This window comes from Crinia signifera, chromosome 19, assembly GCF_055691185.1.
Source record: "Crinia signifera chromosome 19, ASM5569118v1, whole genome shotgun sequence".
Classification (NCBI taxonomy): domain Eukaryota; kingdom Metazoa; phylum Chordata; class Amphibia; order Anura; family Myobatrachidae; genus Crinia; species Crinia signifera.
Genome location: NC_139226.1, coordinates 25847321 through 25867328, shown reverse-complemented (window position 1 = coordinate 25867328; position 20008 = coordinate 25847321). Strand labels below are relative to the sequence as shown.

At 46.9% G+C, this 20008-nt stretch overlaps 1 protein-coding gene across 7 annotated transcripts in view; it reads right to left on the bottom strand.

The window, feature by feature from the left end:
- LOC146042259 (cell adhesion molecule CEACAM1-like) overlaps nucleotides 1–18420 on the bottom strand; it is a 131373-nt gene extending 112953 nt beyond the window's left edge. For 3 of the 7 annotated variants that reach the window (XM_083162186.1, XM_083162185.1, XM_083162187.1), the window contains exons 1-3: nucleotides 18190–18420; nucleotides 13360–13674; nucleotides 7930–8208 (exon numbers count right to left, since the gene is read on the bottom strand). In XM_083162186.1, the coding sequence (XP_083018312.1) occupies nucleotides 7930–8208; nucleotides 13360–13674; nucleotides 18190–18316 (721 nt within the window). In that variant the 5' untranslated portion in view covers nucleotides 18317–18420. The remainder of the gene's footprint in view (nucleotides 1–7929; nucleotides 8209–13359; nucleotides 13675–18189) is intronic. The other 4 variants (XM_083162182.1, XM_083162183.1, XM_083162184.1 and 1 more) reach the window with 2 other exon arrangements.
- Nucleotides 18421–20008: the final 1588 nt, after the last annotated feature.

The window sequence follows — 20008 nt, the reverse complement described above, 5'->3', positions numbered from 1 at the left end:
GCCTCCACCTCAATCCCGACCCTAGGGACTGACCGTGCCACCAGTTTGTTGGCAGATATTTCGGAGGAAGAGGTATCTAGGGCAATTGGTCTCCTTAAGCCAGGAAAGGCACCGGGCCCTGATGGCCTGACAAGTGAGTACTACAAATTATTAGCTCCCAAACTGGTTACCCCATTAACAACCCTCTTCAACTCTTTCCTCAAAGGCACTCCTCAACCCCCATACTTTAATTCGGCACTCCTCAAGCTTATTTTAAAACCAGGCCGAGACCCCACCCTCCCCTCATCCTACCGACCAATATCACTTCTAAACACTGATTACAAGATCTACACGAAAATTCTAGCTGATAGGCTAAAAATTCTACTCCCTGAGATCGTTCACAAGGACCAAACGGGCTTCATATGGGGCAGACATTCGGTCTTAAACATTAGGAAGCTCCTCACAGTCATGCAATACCACCAGTCATTGAAATCCCCATCACCTCAGGCCATCCTCTCCCTAGACGCCGAAAAGGCCTTTGACATGGTCTCCTGGGACCATCTTATCACCACACTGCAAAACTTTCAGTTCCCAGAACCATTTATAACCGCAATTATGAATCTCTACTCCCAATCTACATCCCAGATTCTGACCAATAATTACTTGTCTCCCCCGTTTAATCTGAAGCGAGGCACTCGACAGGGCTGCCCTCTCTCCCCACTCCTTTTCGCTCTGGCCCTAGAGCCCCTGGCTATTAAACTAAGAGCCTCCTCCGCGGTAACAGGAATTAAGGTTGGAGCCAGAGAGGTGAAGCTAAGTCTGTTCGCAGACGACATGCTTCTTTTCCTATCGAACCCCCCCAAATCCATCCCGGAAGCCATGGCAATCATAGACCATTTTGGATCCTTCTCGGGACTCAAGGTTAACTATGAGAAATCCCGTATTCTACCCCTAGCCTGGCCCCCATCATACACCGATTCCTTCCCAGCATTGAGTCAGTTTAGCATTTGCACGGCCCCTATGAAATATTTAGGCATTATGATACCATTGCACCTTAATGCACTATACACTTCCAATTTTAAACCTGTATTGCAGGCCATTGCAAAACTATTAGAAAGATGGCACACTCTCCCTTTATCCCTCTATGGCCGAATCACGGTGATCAAAAGTGTAATTTTCCCTAAATTGTCTTACCTGCTGCAAATGCTCCCCCTCGCCCTCACTAAAGCAGATCTTTCCCGTTATAATACTATGGCCAATAAATTTATTTGGATGGGGAAAAAACCAAGAATGCCCCTTACCAGGCTGTTCCTTCCTAAAGCTGAGGGGGGATTTGCCTTACCCCAAGCGCAAAACTTCTCCCAAGCCGCCCACTTCAGATACGCCACAGATTGGCTTCTGAACAAGTCGTCATACACCAATGAAAACCTGGAACGTGCCCTCTTCCACCCTTTTGCTCCAGCAGCCTTGCTCCATACCCCACGCACCAAGCTTCCAAGCGTTATAAAAGACAACCTCCTTTTCAAAGAAACATACACAATGTGGATCACCATCCATAAAAGATTTGCTAGGAACCCAACTAGTAGCCCCCACGCTACGTTCTGGGGCAACCCGTCCTTTGCCCCAGGTCTAAATAATCACTTATTTCTGGAGTGGCGTCAGAAGGGCATCGCAGCTATCTGCAACGTTTTTGACCCAGGTGGAAAGATTCTCTCTTTCACAGAACTGGCCGACAAATTCCATCTCCCGCGATCCCAATTCTTTATGTATCTGCAAGCCCGTCACTATGCCCAGTCTTTACCCCCACCTTTTACATCCCCAGTCACCACAGATCCTATCCTTAGTCTACTAGCCCCACACAACGTCCTGGGCTATAGAATAAGAAATCTATACCAGTCACTCATTATACTCCCAAGAGACAAGCTCCTCCAAGTGTTGGAAATTAAGTGGAAAACTGATATCCCCTCACTCCCACTGACCCAATCATTACTAAAAAATCTCCCCACCACTCTCAAACACTTGCAGTCTGCTTCTCTTCAGGAAACCCACTTGAAATTCCTTAACAGGGCCTATGTATCACAGCGGCAAAGGAGTCACTTTGTTCCGGGAGATCTGGGTCTCTGTCCTAAATGCAAGATAGTAGGTGCCACCCTTTTCCATAATTTTTGGGAATGCGGCAAGATTAGAATTTTCTGGAGGAAAGTCCTGGGTTTCCTGAATACCTTATTTAACCTGCAACTCACATATGATCCCATCCCCATCCTTTTCCTTAACTTTAAAAATTGGACACTTGGACCGCATAAAAAAAGGATAATACCACTTTTTAGCTTGATACTGGTCCAGTCTAAAAAACTGATCCTGACCCACTGGATCCACAGGGTTACCCCGTCGCTTACGGAGTTGAAACACTCATTACTGAAAATCATGTATTATGAACGTCAGGCATCCCTACATGACATTGAGAAAGGTGTGATTCGTTTCTATGCTAAGTGGGACTTCTTTATTCAATCATTAGACCCAGAAATACAGTCTTCTATTCAGAAGATTTTCGAAAATACCACTTGGATCATGCTACGCCAGATTACATAGTATTGATCGTACTCTGAACCCCCACCCCCCCTTTTTTCTTTATCTCATAGTGAATGCTGTATTGTCTCATTTATTTGTTATCTTCCCTTCCTTGTCCTCCCACCCCCCTTTTTCCCCTTCCTCCCCTCTTTGTTCGTATGTGTTTAAATGTTCAGTTGGCGGTTTATGGCCAACGTTATGTTATGTTGGAGGAAAAGTCCAATTTGAAATAATGGCGGGAAATGAACCACCGTTACACGGTAGGGTGCCACATATGTGGTCACCCCTGAGTTACTTCTCCATCTCTCCCTCCTAGCTGGACCTGTATTAGTCTCAAAACTTTATACGGTGGCTTTGTCTACTACCGACAAGTTATGCTTTAGTAATTTATATTCATAGTTTGTGAGATAGGCAGACCGGAGACTGTGTACAATGCATGCCGGAGACCTCTTCTGATGTAACAGTTTACCTGTATTTGTATTTTATTATTATTTGTTTTGTTTTCTCTATTTAAAAAAAAAAAACTACAATAAAACGTTTATAAAAAAAAAAAAAAAAAAAATAGAGAGCATATGATTTGGAAGGGGGTGTGTATTGTTTTGTTTAATTAAAAAGCGGTTACAGAGTAAGATGTACATTGATAGTGTGGATGGTACAGTTACATTTGTGGGTGTGGGGGGGGGGGGCTGTGTGTGCATGTTGTTTAGGTGTGTGTGTGCAATAGTATAGTAGGGTGTTTCTGAGTCAGCGGCTCCCCACTGGCGGAGGTCACGACACAGGAAAACAGGAGGCTGGGTAGTGATAGGGGTGTGTGGACATAAGGGGGACTAAAGAGGAGGGTGGGAGATACTGTGCAGCTTCTGCCAGTGGGTGAGGGTCCAGCGTGGCAGCACAGGAGTACAGGATGGTGGCCCTTAGTCAGTGTCTCCTCCTACTGGGTGGGAGTTCGGGTGCATGAGAGCAGGAGGCTGGGCTATGAGGCATGATAGGGGCATGTGGGCAAAACAGCGTCAGCGACTCCCCAGTGGTGGAAGTTACGGTTCAGGAGAGCAGGAAGCTGGGTAGTGATAGGGGTGTGTGAGTATACGGGGGACTAAAGAGGGGCTTTGGGGTGCCGTGAATTGCGGGAGGGGCGCGGGGGGTGCCGTGAATCAAGGGAGGGAGGGGGCGCAGGTGTCGGCGAATCGCGGGAGAGGGCGGGGGTCCGCAAAGTGTGGGAGGGGGCGTGAATTGCGCGAGGGGGGGTTGCGAATCGCGGGAGGGGGGGTGCGCGGGGGGTCCGTGAATTGCGGGAGGGGGGGGCACGGGGCGCGATGAATCACCTAGTTGGTTATAAATTCTTGTTGAAGGATGGTAGGATGTTGCTGTCATTCAGAATGCATTTACATAAACAGTAATAGTAGCAGTAAAAGATCCGACTTAAAACACCTACAGTAAAACAGAACAGGTGTTATATATTATACAAAGAATTGGTTGATGATGTGTAGGTTGACGTGCACATAGTTCATAGTTGTCACTGGAAAAAATTGCTACATGAAAAAATCAACACAGAAAGTTCAACACATGTAAATGTTGACATAAGTGTGGCACTTCATCGGTGTCCATGTCGACACATGAGAATGAATATGAAAACATTGAAAAAAAGTAAAAATAAATCTTCAAAAACTCATGTCAACCTTTTTCATTGTCGACCATAGCCGTGCATGTGCCATTTAATCCTGGGGTTGCCGTGAATCGCGTGCGGGGGTGGGGGGGAGGGAGGAGGTGAGGGGTGTCCGCGAATCACGGGAGGAGGGGTCGCGGGTGGATGCCGTGAATTGCGGGAGGGGGGGACGCGGGGGGGGACGTGTGGGTGCCGCAAATTGTGGGAGGGGGGGGGGCGCGGGGGGTTGCAGTGAATCGCGGGAGGGTGGGTCGCGGGGGCGGGGGGTTGCCGCACTGACAGGAGGGGGGTCAGGGGTGGGGAATCGCGGTTGGGGGGGGTCGTGGGGGGCACCGTGAACCCTCGCGAGGGGGGCCCAGGGGGTTGGCGCGAATCACGGGAGGGGGGATCGCGGGGTGCCGCGAATCGCAGGAGGGGGGGTGTCACAGGGTGGGGCCGCGAATCGCAGGAGTCACCGGGGGTGCCGCGAATTGCGGGGGGTGTGCTGCAAATCGCGGGAGGGGGGTTGCGGGGGGTGCCGTGAATCACCACAAGAAAGGTCAACACATGTAATTGTTGACATAAGTGTGGCACTTCATTGGTGTCCATGTCGATACATGAGAATGATTATGAAAACATTGAAAAAGTGAAAAATAAATCTTGTCAACCTTTTTCATTGTCGACCATAGCCATGGCAGTGTTTTGCATGTGCCATATAATCGTGGGGATGCCGTGAATTGCGGGAGGGGGGGTCACGGGGGGGGTGTGTGTGTGGGTGCTGCGAATCGTGGGAGGGGGGCGCGGGGTGTTGCAGTGAATCGCGGGAGGGTGGGTCGCGGGGGCGGGTGGTTGCCGCAATGACAGGAGGGGGGGTCAGGGGTGGGGAATCGCGGTTGGGGGGGTGCACCGTGAACCTCGTGAGGGGGGGGCCCAGGGGGTTGGCGCGAATCGCGGGAGGGGGGGTCGTGGGGTGCCACGAATCGCAGGAGGGGGGGTGTCACGTGGTGGGGGCGCGAATCGCGAGGGCGTGTGGAGGCGCGAACCGGGGGTGCCGCGAATTGCGGGGGTTGTGCTGCAAATCGCGGGAGGGGGGTTGCAGGGGGTGCCGCGAATCGCCACAAGAAAAAATCAACACAGAAAGGTCAACACATGTAAATGTTGACATAAGTGTGGCACTTCATTGGTGTCCACTTCGACACATGAGAATGAATATGAAAACATTGAAAAAGTGAAAAATAAATCTTGTCAACCTTTTTCATTGTCGACCATAGCCATGTCAGTGTTTTGCATGTGCCATTTAATCGTGGGGATGCCGTGAATGGGGGGGGGGAGGGAGGGAGGTGCATACCCAACATGACCCTCTCCAGGAGGGACACATTGCTCTGTTTCTGGACTTTCTTCTTAATTTATGGATTACCATCACCTGTGCTTAAACACCTTTCTTATCAATTACCCTGTTTAAAACAGGTGATGACAATCATAAATTAAGCTGGAAGTCCACAACCCAGCGTTACAGCTCCAGACACACTTTGAGTGACAGATGTAGCCAAATATATAAGATATGTGTATTTAATTGTATTTGTGTGATACATTTTTAATAATATTATAAATTTGTTACAAATTTAAACAGTGTGTCCGGATCATTCTTAACCGGCAGACCTATGTAAGAATTTATTCTCAGCAGCGCAGAGTATCATAAAATTCTTTTTTAAATCATACTTTTTCTGTTGTTCTGTGAGTCCAGGTAAACTCACTAGATACCTGCAACAGCTGATTTCTATTTATATTTAAATAATTTTTTTAAGATTAAGCGCCAGGTTTTTGTGGTTTGGTGAGAGTTATTTACCTTATCCAAATTACAATACCCTTTACCTATGGTTTAGGCACTTGGGGGTTTGGGGTTAAGGATTGCAGTAGAAATACTCGCTGGAATGCTATAACATCATTAGTCCTCACCAGAAGCTAGGTTAGGCCCGAAGGGGGAGGTTACGATTAGGCTAAGGGGGGAAAGGGGGGAGGGTCAGGTTTGGGCACTAAGGGTTAGGGATAATAGTAAAAATACTCTTGCTGCAGCATCACAGGTCCTTACCGGAACCCCTATTGAATAACCACAGGAACCAGGAAGAAGATACTGGAAACTCCACTGCTGCTGGGTGTAGGCAAGAGACTACTAGATCACCAGGGACGGTTTGTCAACAGTTCTTCATGTGGACATACAGATGGGTCTGTTCCCATCTTTGCAGGGGATGGCGCTGGCGTCGCCAGCCGCCATCCCCCGCCAGCGCCATGGCGATCGTGAGAAGGGGACGCGCGCGCACGAGAGGCGCGCGCGCCCCCTTCCGACGGCGCTTCCAAACGTTTCCCCGGGTCCCCGCCGGCTTGCCGGCGGTAACCCGGGGTCCCCGCCGCCTGCCCGCATCCCCCCTAACCCCCCCCTAACCCCGTCCGTCTCCCTGAGGCGGAGACGGACAGGGTTTCCGCCACGCTAGCGACGGAGACTGAGACGCGCGTGCGCGTGAGACGCACGCGCGTCTCAGTCTCCTCGCTGGCGAGGCTGCTGGCGGGTCGCCAGCGCGTACGTTCTGGCGACCCGCCAGCAAGGATGTGCATAGGCACATACTGTATCATCCAGGTAAGCATGATTTATGTCAACAGGGTCTTTATCGACATGCATGCTCCATGTGGACAGTTTGAATCTGTCAACACGATTACTGTCAACACGATAAAGGCAACAAGTCTAACCACACCTGTTATTATGTGCCGCAGGTTACAAAGAACAATGATTAGAACCCACCAGGCCTGTTGAGTCAGGTCTTCTGCCAGTTTTCAGGCTCTGTACATTATGACCATACTGGTAACTTACAAACACATCAGTTGGTCTCATACTTCCTAAAAAAAAAAACACCTTCACTGCCAAAAGTTCTGTGTCCCAGCAATAACATAAACTAGCTCAGTAGGCAGTACTGTAATAAGAAATAGGCACAGGGATAGAACCACATTGTACTCCCCTGTCTGTGTGACATAGGGGGTTATTTTTGGTTCACTCTTTCTGACAAATTCCTTCTCAAATGGACAAAACCATGTGCACTGCAGGTGGGGCAGATGTTACTTGTGCAGAGAGAATTAGATTTGGGTGGGGTTTTACTTCAAAGTGAGATCTATATTGCAGTGTATAAATAAAGCAGCAAGTATTTACCCTGCACAGAAACAAAATAACTCACCCAAATCTAATTCTATCTGCTGCCCCATAGTACCAATGGCTATTTCCAGGGCAGCAATTCCAGTGTTGGCTTTGGCTAAAACTGGATGGAAAATGAAATCCTTATCTTAGGGAAAAGCATGGAATAGCTCTGGGACCACCAGAAGGTACAAGTCCCCCAGTCTATGCTATGACTGAGGTACATTTATTAAGATGGGAGTTCTATTGAAGATGAAGATGGGCTTTGCCCATATCAACCAATCAGATTCTATCTTATCTTTTAGAATGTGCAAAATAAAGAAGTGGAATCTGATTGGTTGCTATGGGCAACATTCCATCTTCAATAGAAGTCCCATCTTAGTAAATGAACCCTTCACCTTTTACCTTTTTTGATGTAAATGTGCTTCTTATATTCTTATATTCCTAGTAGGTATTTTGGATAACTGGGGAAGAACTTAGGGGAATCTTAGCTTAGTTCCCTTATTTTATGCTTTCATTATTCCATTCTCTCTGTTGTGTTCCTCATTCACCAGACTCTTACCTATTACATACATATCCACAGAGTTACTGCTCCTGGTGCTGACCAGGTTCTGGATGGTGCAGGTGTAGGTACCAGTGTCACTCCCTGTTATTGGCTGGAAGTCCAGGAATGACCCCCTGCAGGTCACATGGGGCTTAGAGCAGACGTCTTCCTTGTCCCTATGGAAAGTGTAGCTGGTTACATTCTGACTGCCAGAGTCACAGCGGAGGGTCACGTTCCTGTCGGCAATAAGACCATTTGATGCATTGACCACGAGAACTGGTGGATCAGTGAGGGCAGCTGGAACACAAAAGAGCATCATTGGTGGTTGCTGAAGCCTCTGATCTGTTCTTCTGGGGTACAAGAAAAACTGGTTCTCCCATCTGACATTACATTTACTGATGATGATGATGATGACAATAATGATGATGATGTTCTGCCCATTCAGTCAGATTTAATTTATAGTAACAAATGAGATGTACAAGGAGATTCAGGAATGAGATTCAAATGGTCTGTCCCCACTGGTTCCAGCTTGCACAAAGCAGGATATAATGGAAGCGCACTACAATCACATTACTTTCTGTTGATTGCCAGGACAGACAAATAAAGATTCCGGTACTCTTTACCTAGAACGGCGCCCATCGCGACCATCGCGACCATCGAATGCACTAAAAAACGGGTGCGATGCGATGCCCGCGATTTCCCATAGGGACCAATGTTAAAAATCAGATTGGACGCGATTTTAGTGTTCAGTGCCTCAATGCCCGCGATTTTTCCATAGGAAACAATGTTAAATGGGCCACAGAGCCCTAATAGTCCCCCTGAAGTCTGAAATGGCCCCCACAATTTTTAACGGCACCCCACGATCAACGTCAACCCGAAGCGTGGCGAGCGCAGCGAGCCCGCAAGGGGCGGCGGTACGCGTCCTCCGACCTTTTCATACCCCCACTATCCACGTCGGCGTGGAGTTGAGAATAGAATAGTGTGGCGAGCGCAGCGAGCCACCGAGCCCGAAGCGTGGCGAGCGGACGCGGATACCTTCACAGGTAAACGCGTCCCCTCGCGGGCTTCACAGGTGTCCGCGTCGCCACGGACATCTGTGAAGCCCGCGAGGGGACGCGTATAACTGTGAAGGTATCCGCGTCCCCTCGCGGGGCTCGCTGCGCTCGCCACGCTGCGCTCGCCACACTATTCTATTCTCAACTCCACGCCGACGTGGATAGTGGGGGTATGAAAAGGTCGGAGGACGCGAACCGCCGCCCCTTGCGGGCTCGCTGCGCTCGCCACGCTTCGGGTTGACGTTGATCGTGGGGTGCCGTTAAAAATTGTGGGGGCCATTTCAGACTTCAGGGGGACTATTAGGGCTCTGTGGCCCATTTAACATTGTTTCCTATGTAAAAATCGCGGGCATTGAGGCATTGAACACTAAAATCGCGTCCAATCTGACTTTTAACATTGATCCCTATGGGAAAATCGCGGGCATCGCGTCGCACCCGTTTTTTATGTACCCGCGATGCCCGCGATGGCCGCGATTTTTTACCCCCGACGCCCGCGATTGTAATCGCGGGCGCCGTTCTAGGTAAAGAGTACCAAGATTCCTTATTTCCACGATGTCAGTGCCCGCCCCAAATTCTGAAAAGTGACTCCTGGCTCACTTAGCGGCTGTGTGCACCAGAGCCAGGATGAAAAATCCTTTGATGGCAAGTAACCAGTAAAGGATTTTCATATGTTCGGGCCCTTTGCGAGCAGATGTGTTAGTGTACACATCTGCTCACAGTGTAGCAAAGGGATTTGAGTGTCGGAAGGGGGGGGGGGGGATGCGATCGGTGGGGCATTAACCTGCTAACCTGCTCGCTAGGCTCCAAATAATCGCGGCCTAGCGAGCAGGTCTGAACTACTAACTACAATACAAAATCTCTAAAATTGCACTAATATAATGTCAGTCGCTGATAACACTTGGTCCCCTACTCGTGGGACCCCAAACCCAATATATCCAAAATAGTGTTAAATAGCGCCCAGCTATTTAAACCTTTTGGTATCTCCATGTCTTTCCATGCATCATATATACATGAATGAAAAATCATCATATGTAGTAAAACATTTATTAAAATACAAAATGGTAATAAAAATTATTATTATTAGATTGGATTTCTTGTAATTTTTCAAAGATGAAACATGTACCCAACACGTTTCATCCCACAGGTAGACTTCATCAGGGTTTTTTTTTAATACAAGAATCTACAAAAGTAGAATACTGTACTTCGATTAATATATTTTTAAAAACAATGATGACTGTTACACGTGGAAAGGAAGGAAAGACAATTCGAAGAACAGATGGAAAAAAGAACATACAATTGTATCATTAAGTATTAACAGATATTAATATACTAGGTGATTCATCGCGCACTACGGGCGCTCTTCACACCGTCGTAAGGGGCTGCGCCCCCTTAATTTGTGAACATTTGTATATGAGAAAGATGGTTAGAATTGTATGAAAGATGGCCTGTATTGCAACTTGAGTTATAGCTGAAATGTGTTAAATAGAGAGCATATGATTTGGAAGGGGGTGTGTATTGTTTTGTTTAATTAAAAAGCGGTTACAGAGTAAGATGTACATTGATAGTGTGGATGGTACAGTGACATTTGTGGGTGGGGGGGGGGGGGGGGGGGGCTGTGTGTGCATGTTGTTTAGGTGTGTGTGTGTGCAATAGTATAGTAGGGTGTTTTTGAGTCAGCGGCTCCACACTGGCGGAGGTCACGACACAGGAAAACAGGAGGCTGGGTAGTGATAGGGGTGTGTGGACATAAGGGGGACTAAAGAGGAGGGTGGGAGATACTGTGCAGCTTCTGCCAGTAGGTGAGGGTCCAGTGTGGCAGTACAGGAGTACAGGATGGTGGCCCGGAGTCAGTGTCTCCTCCTACTGGGTGGGAGTTATGGTACATGAGAGCAGGAGGCTGGGCTATGAGGCATGATAGGGGCATGTGGGCAAAACAGCGTCAGCGACTCCCCAGTGGTGGAAGTTACGGTTCAGGAGAGCAGGAAGCTGGGTAGTGATAGGGGTGTGTGAGTATACGGGGACTAAAGAGGGGCTTAGGGGTGCCGTGAATTGTGGGGGGTGCCGTGAATCAAGGGAGGGAGGGTGCGCAGGTGTCCGCGAATCGCAGGAGAGGACGGGGGTCCGCAAAGCGTGGGAGGGGGCGTGAATTGCGGGAGGGGGGGTTGCGAATTGCGGGAGGGGGTGTGTGCGGGGGGTGACGTGAATAGTGGGAGGGGGCGTGAATCATGGGGGGGTGCGCGGGGGGGTCCGTGAATTGCGGGAGGGGGGGCACGGGCGCGATAAATCACCTAGTTGGTTATATATTCTTGTAGAAGGATGGTAGGATGTTGCTGTCATTCAGAATGCATTTACATAAACAGTAATAGTAGCAGTAAAAGATCTAACTTAAAACACCTACAGTAAAACAGAACAGGTGTTATATATTATACAAAGAATTGGTTGATGATGTGTAGGTTGATGTGCACATAGTTGTCACTGTAAAAAAATTGCTACAAGAAAAAATCGACACAGAGAGGTCAACACATATAAATGTTGACATAAGTGTGGCACTTCATTGGTGTCCATGTCGACACATGAGAATGAATATGAAAACATTCAAAAAAGAAAAATAAATCTTCAAAAACTCATGTCAACCTTTTTCATTGTAGACCATAGCCGTGTCAGTGTTTTGCATGTGCCATTTAATCCTGGGGTTGCCGTGAATCGCGAGCGGGGGTGGGGGGGGAGGGAGGAGGTGAGGTGTGGGTGGATGCCGTGAATTGCGGGGGGGGGGGGGTGGGTGCCGCGAATCGTGGGAGGGGGGGACGCGGGGGGTTGCAGTGAATCGTGGGAGGGTGGGTCGCAGGGGCGGGGGGTTGCCGCAATGACAGGGGGGGGAATCGTGGTAGGGGGCGTCGTGGGGGGTGGGGGGTACCGCGAGGAAGGGGGGGCCTGGGGAGTTGGCACAAATCGTGGGAGGGGGGGGTCGCGGGGTGCCACGAATCGCAGGAGGGGGTGTGTCACGGGGTGGGGCCGCAAATCGCGGGAGTCGCCGCGAATTGGGGGGGTGTGCTGTGAATCGCGGGAGGGGGGTCGCCGGGGGGTGCCGCGAATCGCCACAAGAAAAAATCAACACAGAAAGGTCAACACATGTAAATGTTGACATAAGTGTGGCACTTCATTGGTGTCCATGTCGACACATGAGAATGAATATGAAAACATTGAAAAAGTGAAAAATAAATCTTCAAAAACTCATGTCAACCTTTTTCATTGTCGACCATAGCCATGTCAGTGTTTTGCATGTGCCATTTAATCGTGGGGTTGCCGTGAATGGGGGGGGGGGGGGAGGGACACATTGCTCTGTTTCTGGACTTTCTTCTTAATTTATGGATTACCATCACCTGTGCTTAAACACCTTTCTTATCAATTACCCTGTTTAAAACAGGTGATGACAATCATAAATTAAGATGGAAGTCCACAAACAGAGCATTCTGTCCCTCCTGGAGAGGGTCATGTTGGGAGGTATGGAGGTGTGGGGCGCTCACCTGGTGTGTCTGGTGAGTAGCTGTGTCTTTGCTGTGTAACATGGAGAGGCAGAGGGTGTCTGGCACTGTGGGCTCACTGGGCTGGTTCTCTGTCATGTGAGTCAGAGGCTCCACCCAGCGTTACAGCTTCAGACACACTTTGAGTGACAGATGTAGCCAAATATATAAGAGATTTGGAATCTTTAATTACCAACAAAAGAACCGTTGGTATACTAGATCTCAAAATTGGCATGTATCTATAGCCATACTTTTACTGTCCATGTCATACTTAACTTTGAAAGAATTTTGAAATATATTCAACTGAAATGTAATAATATAAAACTAATACATACCCAATATAACCTTATTAGGTACACATCTGGGACCTTATTATTGAGGAGAATGAATATGAGCATGATGTTCTTTTTATAATTAAGGAGACTGATTATAAGCTTGATGACCTGTGTATAGGACCTTCATTATACAGTACAGGTAAAAATACAAAAATAGTAGAAAATAATTCCTAATTAATAATAATAGTAATTACCCATCATATTGAATCTTTCTTTGAAAACTATATTTTATTCTTGAATAGAATATTTTGGGTACACGGATTGCCTTCCTTTTTTCCATGAAACCTAGGCTATTTAGACCTGTGAGATTTTAAATAAAGAAACCAACCATTAGATCTACACCCGAATGCAGGTTTATGTGTGATTGTTCTTGGAGGAAGGATCCAGTGCAGGGTCAAAATACTACTAGTTATTAATCCCCATCCCGCCTGCCGCTGCCTATTCATTGCCAATTCTCTATACTGTACCTCTAGTATGTAAGAATGCTGCAACATAACATGAGGAATAATGATCCAATAGTCCATGCTTAGTACTTACTGTAGATGTTCAGCTGATACGATTCTGTTTTAGCCTGTGTAAAGTCTATATTTTGAGCATTCAGTGTGTATGTCCCCTGATCAGCGTATGTGATCTTATCCAGTCTCAGGCTTCCATTCCTGTACATCTCACATCTTCCCATATACTGACCATAACACTGAGGATCTTTAGGGGGAACAAGGTTAGCTACTAGGACATTGCCACCAGTAGCATTTACAGTATTCCATATTATCGTATTTGGTTGGAATAGGAAAGTCACATGAAAGGTAACCGATCCCCCGAGAGCTCCGTCCACCACCTGAACAGCGGCAGCACCTGCAGGGGATAATGCAGCACATCAGCATCACTGCGCTTACACAAAAAAAGACAAATGACTGGATTATTGTCCAATAGTACAATTACTGTGACAGGAGGCATAGGCGGTGCTGGCAGTGCCTGGGTGCTGGCAGTGTTCTCAGAGCAAGGTGTCAGCAGTGCAGGAACGCTGGCTGGGTTAGCAGTAGAGGTCTACCGTTTTTTTCGACAGTGCAGGAGAACTAGTGGTATACACAGCGAGGGGTGGCAGTACGCGTCCTCCGACCTTTTCATACCCCAACTATCAATGTCGGCGTGGAGTTTGATTTTATATAGTGTGGCGAGCGCACCGAGCCCGAAGCGTGGCGAGCGGACGCGGATTACTTCACATGTATTCCGCGACCGCTCGCCACGATTCGGGCTCGGTGGCTCGCTACACTATATAAGTGGTGTACAATTAAAAATCGGGTCTGGGGGTGCATTTACAATAGGAATCAATGGGAAATCGCGTTGCATCGCATCGCATGCCATTGTAATGGCATTCGATGCAACGCGATTTTAAAATTGTATAGGAACTGTAAAAACCCTTATATCGGGTCAGATCGGGTCCCATCGCATACCTTAAGTAATGGTATGCGATGGGACCCGACGGGCGCCGTGCTAGGAAATAAGTACCAAATTTTTAAATATATTCAACTGAAATTGAATAATATAAAACGAATACATACCCAATATAACCTTATTAGGTACACATCTGGGACCTTATTATTGAGGAGAATGAATATGAGCATAATGTTCTTTTTATAATTAAGGAGACTGATTATAAGCTTGATGACCTGTGTATAGGACCTTCATTATACAGTACAGGTAAAAATACAAAAATAGTAGAAAATAATTCCCCATTAATGATAATAGTAATTACCCATCATATTGAATCTTTCTTTGAAAACTATATTATATTCTTGAATAGAATACTTTGGGTACACGGATTCCCTTCCTTTTTTCCATGAAACCTAGGCTATTTAGACCTGTGAGATTTTAAATAAAGAAATTGAGAGGTACGTAATCCTGGGATACGGTCATATTGTCTACAGCATTTAGGTCTACAAGCATTAGGTCTACACCACTAGGTCGACCTGCATTAAGGTCGACCTGCATTTAGGTAGACATGCATTTAGGTCGACATGACTTAGGTCGACAGGGTCATTAGGTCGACTTTTATAAGTTCGACAGGGTCATTATGTCGACATGGGGAAGGTCGACAGGCAAAATGTCGACATGGGGTCATTTCACTGTTTTATGAGTCGACATGTGCCGACAGGCGGTATTTCATGCCCTACCATCCACTAGGGCGTGGTTGGAGAATAAAATAGTGTGCTGAGCGTAGTGAGGCACCGTGCCCGAAGCATGGCGAGCGCAGCGAGCCATGCGAGGGGACGCGGTGCTATGTTGACCGTGTCGACGCTGGAAAAAAATGAAAAAAAAAAATTAATCTTTTTTTCAAAAAATCATGTCGACTTTTTCACTGTCGACCTAATGACCCTGTCAACCTTATACCTGTTGACCTAATGACCCCGTCGACCCTTCAGTCAGGTCGACCTAAATGCAAGTCGACCTAATGGTGTAGACCTAATGCTTGTAGACCTAAATGCAGTCTGACGAATGATCCCATACCGTAATCCTTCCCCTCTTACATCACCATTTACCATCTAGCGAATGTTATATAGATTTCACTGTCTCCTTCCAAAAATATGGTGTAATAGGTCTCTATTGAATTTGTTCTTATGTAAATTACTGCATTTTCCAAAGATATTTATATCTGTAAAAACTTAATGATACAATTGTACAGTATTTTCTTTTTTCCCATCTATTCTTCAAATTGTCTTTAATTCCTTTCCACGTGTATAATGGTGTGTACACACGGTACTTTTTGCCTTTCCGATGTTGACGATATAGTCAACATCGGATCAGAATTGGATGCAGATCGCAAGGGTTTTATCCCTTGCGATCCCGATCCGATTCCGATGCGCGTTCACGTATCGCAAGGCAGAAAGTCTTGTCTGCCTTGACTATATAGTGCAGATCTGCACTATATAGTCAGACTTGTATGCAAACCGGATGTGCCTTTAGATACTATCCACGATCCGATCTGATCGGTCCGTGGATAGTATCTTAAGGCACAACTGACCATAGGTACACACCATTAGTCTTCATTGTTTTTAATAAATATTGATTGATGTATTTTACTTTTGTAGATTCTTGTATTTAAAAAAAACACCACCACTGATGAAGTCTCCATGTGGGACGAAACGTGTTGGGTACATGTTTCATTTTTGAAAAATTACAAGAAAGCCATGTGAATCTCATAATAATAATTGGTATTACCATTTTGTATTTTAATAAATGTTTTACTACACACAGTGGCCCTTATTCTGGTTGGTGCGGCCGGAGCCGCACACGGTGCTCCGGCCGCACAAACCAATCCCCGCCCACGAGACGGATCGCCACGGCCGTCCGTACACGGACGGCTGGCGATCCGCATAAAAATGGTGGGGCGTACGCCTCCACCATGGTGGGAGCTGCCCCTGCATTCGATGGTCGTCGACCATCGAAGGCAGGGCCGCACGCCACAGCAGCTCCCGCAAGCTGAGACCACACGGACAATCGTCCGTGTGATAGCTTGTATGGGGGCTGAGAGCTGACATCCGGCGACGTCAGCTTTCCGCCCCCATCAGTGGCGTCATACCCTGATTAGCATGCATACGCCCCGCGTTTGCATGGGAACGCCCATGAAACGCGGGGCGTATACATAGGGAAATGAGGGTATGAAGCCCCTCACGCCCCTATACGCCCCCTTTGCGGCGGACGAAATACGTCTGCGGCGAATGGGGCTGCACATGCGCAGATTGACCTCTGCGCATGTGCAGACTAAAAACATCGGCGGTACGGCCGCACGCGGGCCGTACCGTCCGATTCAGAATAAGGGCCAGTATGATGATTTTTTTCATTTATGTATATATGATGCATGGAAAGACATTGAGATACCAAAAGGTTTAAATATCTGGGCACCACTGAACTACTAACTACATAATAAACATCCAAGATGTATAGGAGAATTAGTGGTCTGTACAGTAAAAGATCTCACATAGTTAATATTAACCTATATCCAGATATCTATATACCTTTTCACTACACAGAGGTGACTACACCAATTCATTACTCTTTGGGATTCTGAAGAATTCCTAAACAAGAAATAATTTTCTTTAAGACTGTCTTATACAAGATTTTATTTTGTGGTATTTGTTGTTTGAATTAGAAAAATTCCTATTTTCAAAGTCAAAGTAAGGTTACACTTTAACATACCAAATGAATGCCCCTAGCACAGAGTCTTCTTTTCTTCCTCTGCCTTTAGTTTGTGTCTGCCCCTAGGGAGCTCCGCCAACCATTAGATCTACACCCGAATGCAGGGTTATTGTTTGCTTAGTTGGCTGTCTCCATTATTTACTCTCACACGCTACTGATCACTCTGTTTGATTGTTCTTGGAGGAAGGATCCAGTGCAGGGTCAAAATACTGGTGCACCCACTGGCGATAGTGGTTAACTTACACAGGAGAATTGATTGTATTTTATCCTGTTGTACAATGATTTGATCTAAAATAGGTCAAAATAAAACAGAGAGAAAAAGACCATGGTGCAATATCGTCAAGTACTGGGATTTGGGTTATCTTGTTCCTATATGGCTGGCAAGAAAACTCAAAATAGTGCAATATTGTCGAGTAAAAACTTTAACAATTTTATTGGTGCACTCACATAATAAGCTTTAAGCTTTCTGTCATCACCGACCGGTCCATACGTGGGACACCTGTGTTTGGACATTTGGAATACCTGTACCTACCTTGTGACGCACTTGCCGGACCCTGCTATCCCGGAATGGGTGATATGCTATTTTAAATCTTTTATTATGTGAGTGCACCAATAAAATTGTTAAAGTTTTTACTCGACAATATTGCACTATTTTGAGTTTTCTTGCCAGCCATATAGGAACAAGATAACCCAGGAGGAACTTTCCCTCAAAAAGACCCTGTTACATGTACATTTATTTTGGATCAATGTGAGTGGATTGATTAAAATAAACCAAATCCCAGTACTTGACGATATTGCACCATGGTCTTTTTCTCTCTGTTTTATTTTGAGCTATTTTAGATCAAATCATTGTACAACAGGATAAAATACAATCAATTCTCCTGTGTAAGTTAACCACTATCGCCAGTGGGTGCACCTATATTTCTTGTCTATTGTAATAACAAGCTTTTGGTGAAAGCTTTTTTGGTGTCACCCTGGGTTGAAGGTGTTTGTGTGCACTGTGGTGAAATCATCATTTTTTCTACTAGGGTCAAAATACTACTAGTTATTAATCCCCATCCCGCCTGCCGCTGCCTATTCATTGCCAATTCTCTATACTGTACCTCTAGTATGTAAGAATGCTGCAACATAACATGAGGAATAATGATCCAATAGTCCATGCTTAGTACTTACTGTAGATGTTCAGCTGAATCTGTTCTGTTTTAGTCTGTGAAAAGTCGGCATTTTGAGCAGTCAGTGTGTACGTCCCCTGATCAGCGTATGTGATATCATCCAGTCTCAGGCTTCCATTCCTGTACATCTCACATCTTCCCACATACTGACCATAACACTGAGGATCTTTTGGGGGAACAAGGTTAGCTACTAGGATAAAGCCACCAGTAGCATTTACAGTATTCCATACTATCGTATATGGTTGGAATAGGAAAGTCACATGAAAGATAACCGATCCCCCGAGAGCTCCGTCCACCACCTGATCAGCGGCAGCACCTGCAGGGGATAATGCAGCACATCAGCATCACTGCGATTACACAAAAAAGATAAATTACTGGATTTATTGTCCAAAAGTACAATTATTGTGACAGGAGGTGTAGGCGGTGTTGGCAGTGCCTGGGTGCTGGCAGTGTCCTCAGAGCAAGGTGTCGGCAGTACAGAAAGAACACTGGCTGGGTTAGCAGTAGAGGTCTATCGTTTTTTTCGACAGTGCAGGAGAACCAGTGGTATACACAGTGTGGATGGTTATGGTGCCGGCATTGCAGGAGTGCCTGCGGTGTACTTAATATGTAGGTGTCGGCAGTGTCAGTAGTGCATGTTGGCAAGGCTAGGGTGCCGGCGGCCTTGTCTCCGTTACAAGAGGAAGGGGTAGTTCTATTTTCCTCACATTACCTCATTAAAAGCAATGGGAAAATGCTGATTGCCTGAGAGCAACTCTTTGCGTCAATCCCAGAAAGAAACACTGTACACATAGGACGTACTCGCTAGGCTGCGTATATTCACTGCATAGCGAGAAGGTAAATGTCGCCCTGCACTACCATGTGAGGCAAGGCCGGATTAAGGTCTGTGGGGGCCCTGGACAACAAACTTGTGGGGGCCCCTATCAAAAAAATGATATAATATATAAGTGGGGAAGGCCGCAGGCCGGGGCAGGCAGGCCACAGCCTGGATGCTCGGCACGCTTCTTTCGGGTCGGCTGCCAATTATGCTTGACGCATTGCCTACTTCAAAGATATCCCAGCCATGGCAGCGGTGCTGGGTCTTGGCTGGGATATCTTGTGAAAGCCGTGAGGCCATTGGGAGTCGGTCGGATGGACTGGACAGGACAAGTGTGGGCGCCCCTGATGTGTGGGGGCCCCAGGGCAACCGCCCCAGTCGCCCTGTGGTGGATCCGGCCCTGATGTGAGGGGATGTATAGGCTAACAAATGTGCTCACATGGGGATGTAAAGAGGAGAAATCATTCAATGGTTGCTCCCCATGATTTCTCTAGCCTTCACTCTGAAAAGTAAAGCCGGCCACACATCAACAGATTGATTGTCAGATCGGGCTGGTTAGAACAAACACCTGGTAATATCTGTGTGACAGCTTTTGGCAGTTTTCCAGCATTTCAAAGCAAATGGTCAACTGTCATTTTCTCTCATCCATTACCAGGATTTTGCTCCAACCAGGCAGATCTGACAATCAATCTGTAGATGGATGGCCAGCTTATGTCTATACTTTCAGATGCGAATTAGGGGTCCATGTGACATCAGCCACCCCCCGAGGATGCATGGGCACCCCTGCATTCACAGGTGTCCGCCCAGCATTTTTTTATGGGTGCACTCACCCTCCATCTGCCCCCTTCCTGTTGCCTTCCCACCCACCATTGAACGAATGCCACGACAAATGCGCAAAACTCCACCATCGGGACCAGGGGTTAACTTCGGACTAGAGTGATCCGTCTGAATCACCCCCATAGCTTAAAAATACATTTTGGTGTAAATTTACTAAGATGGGAGT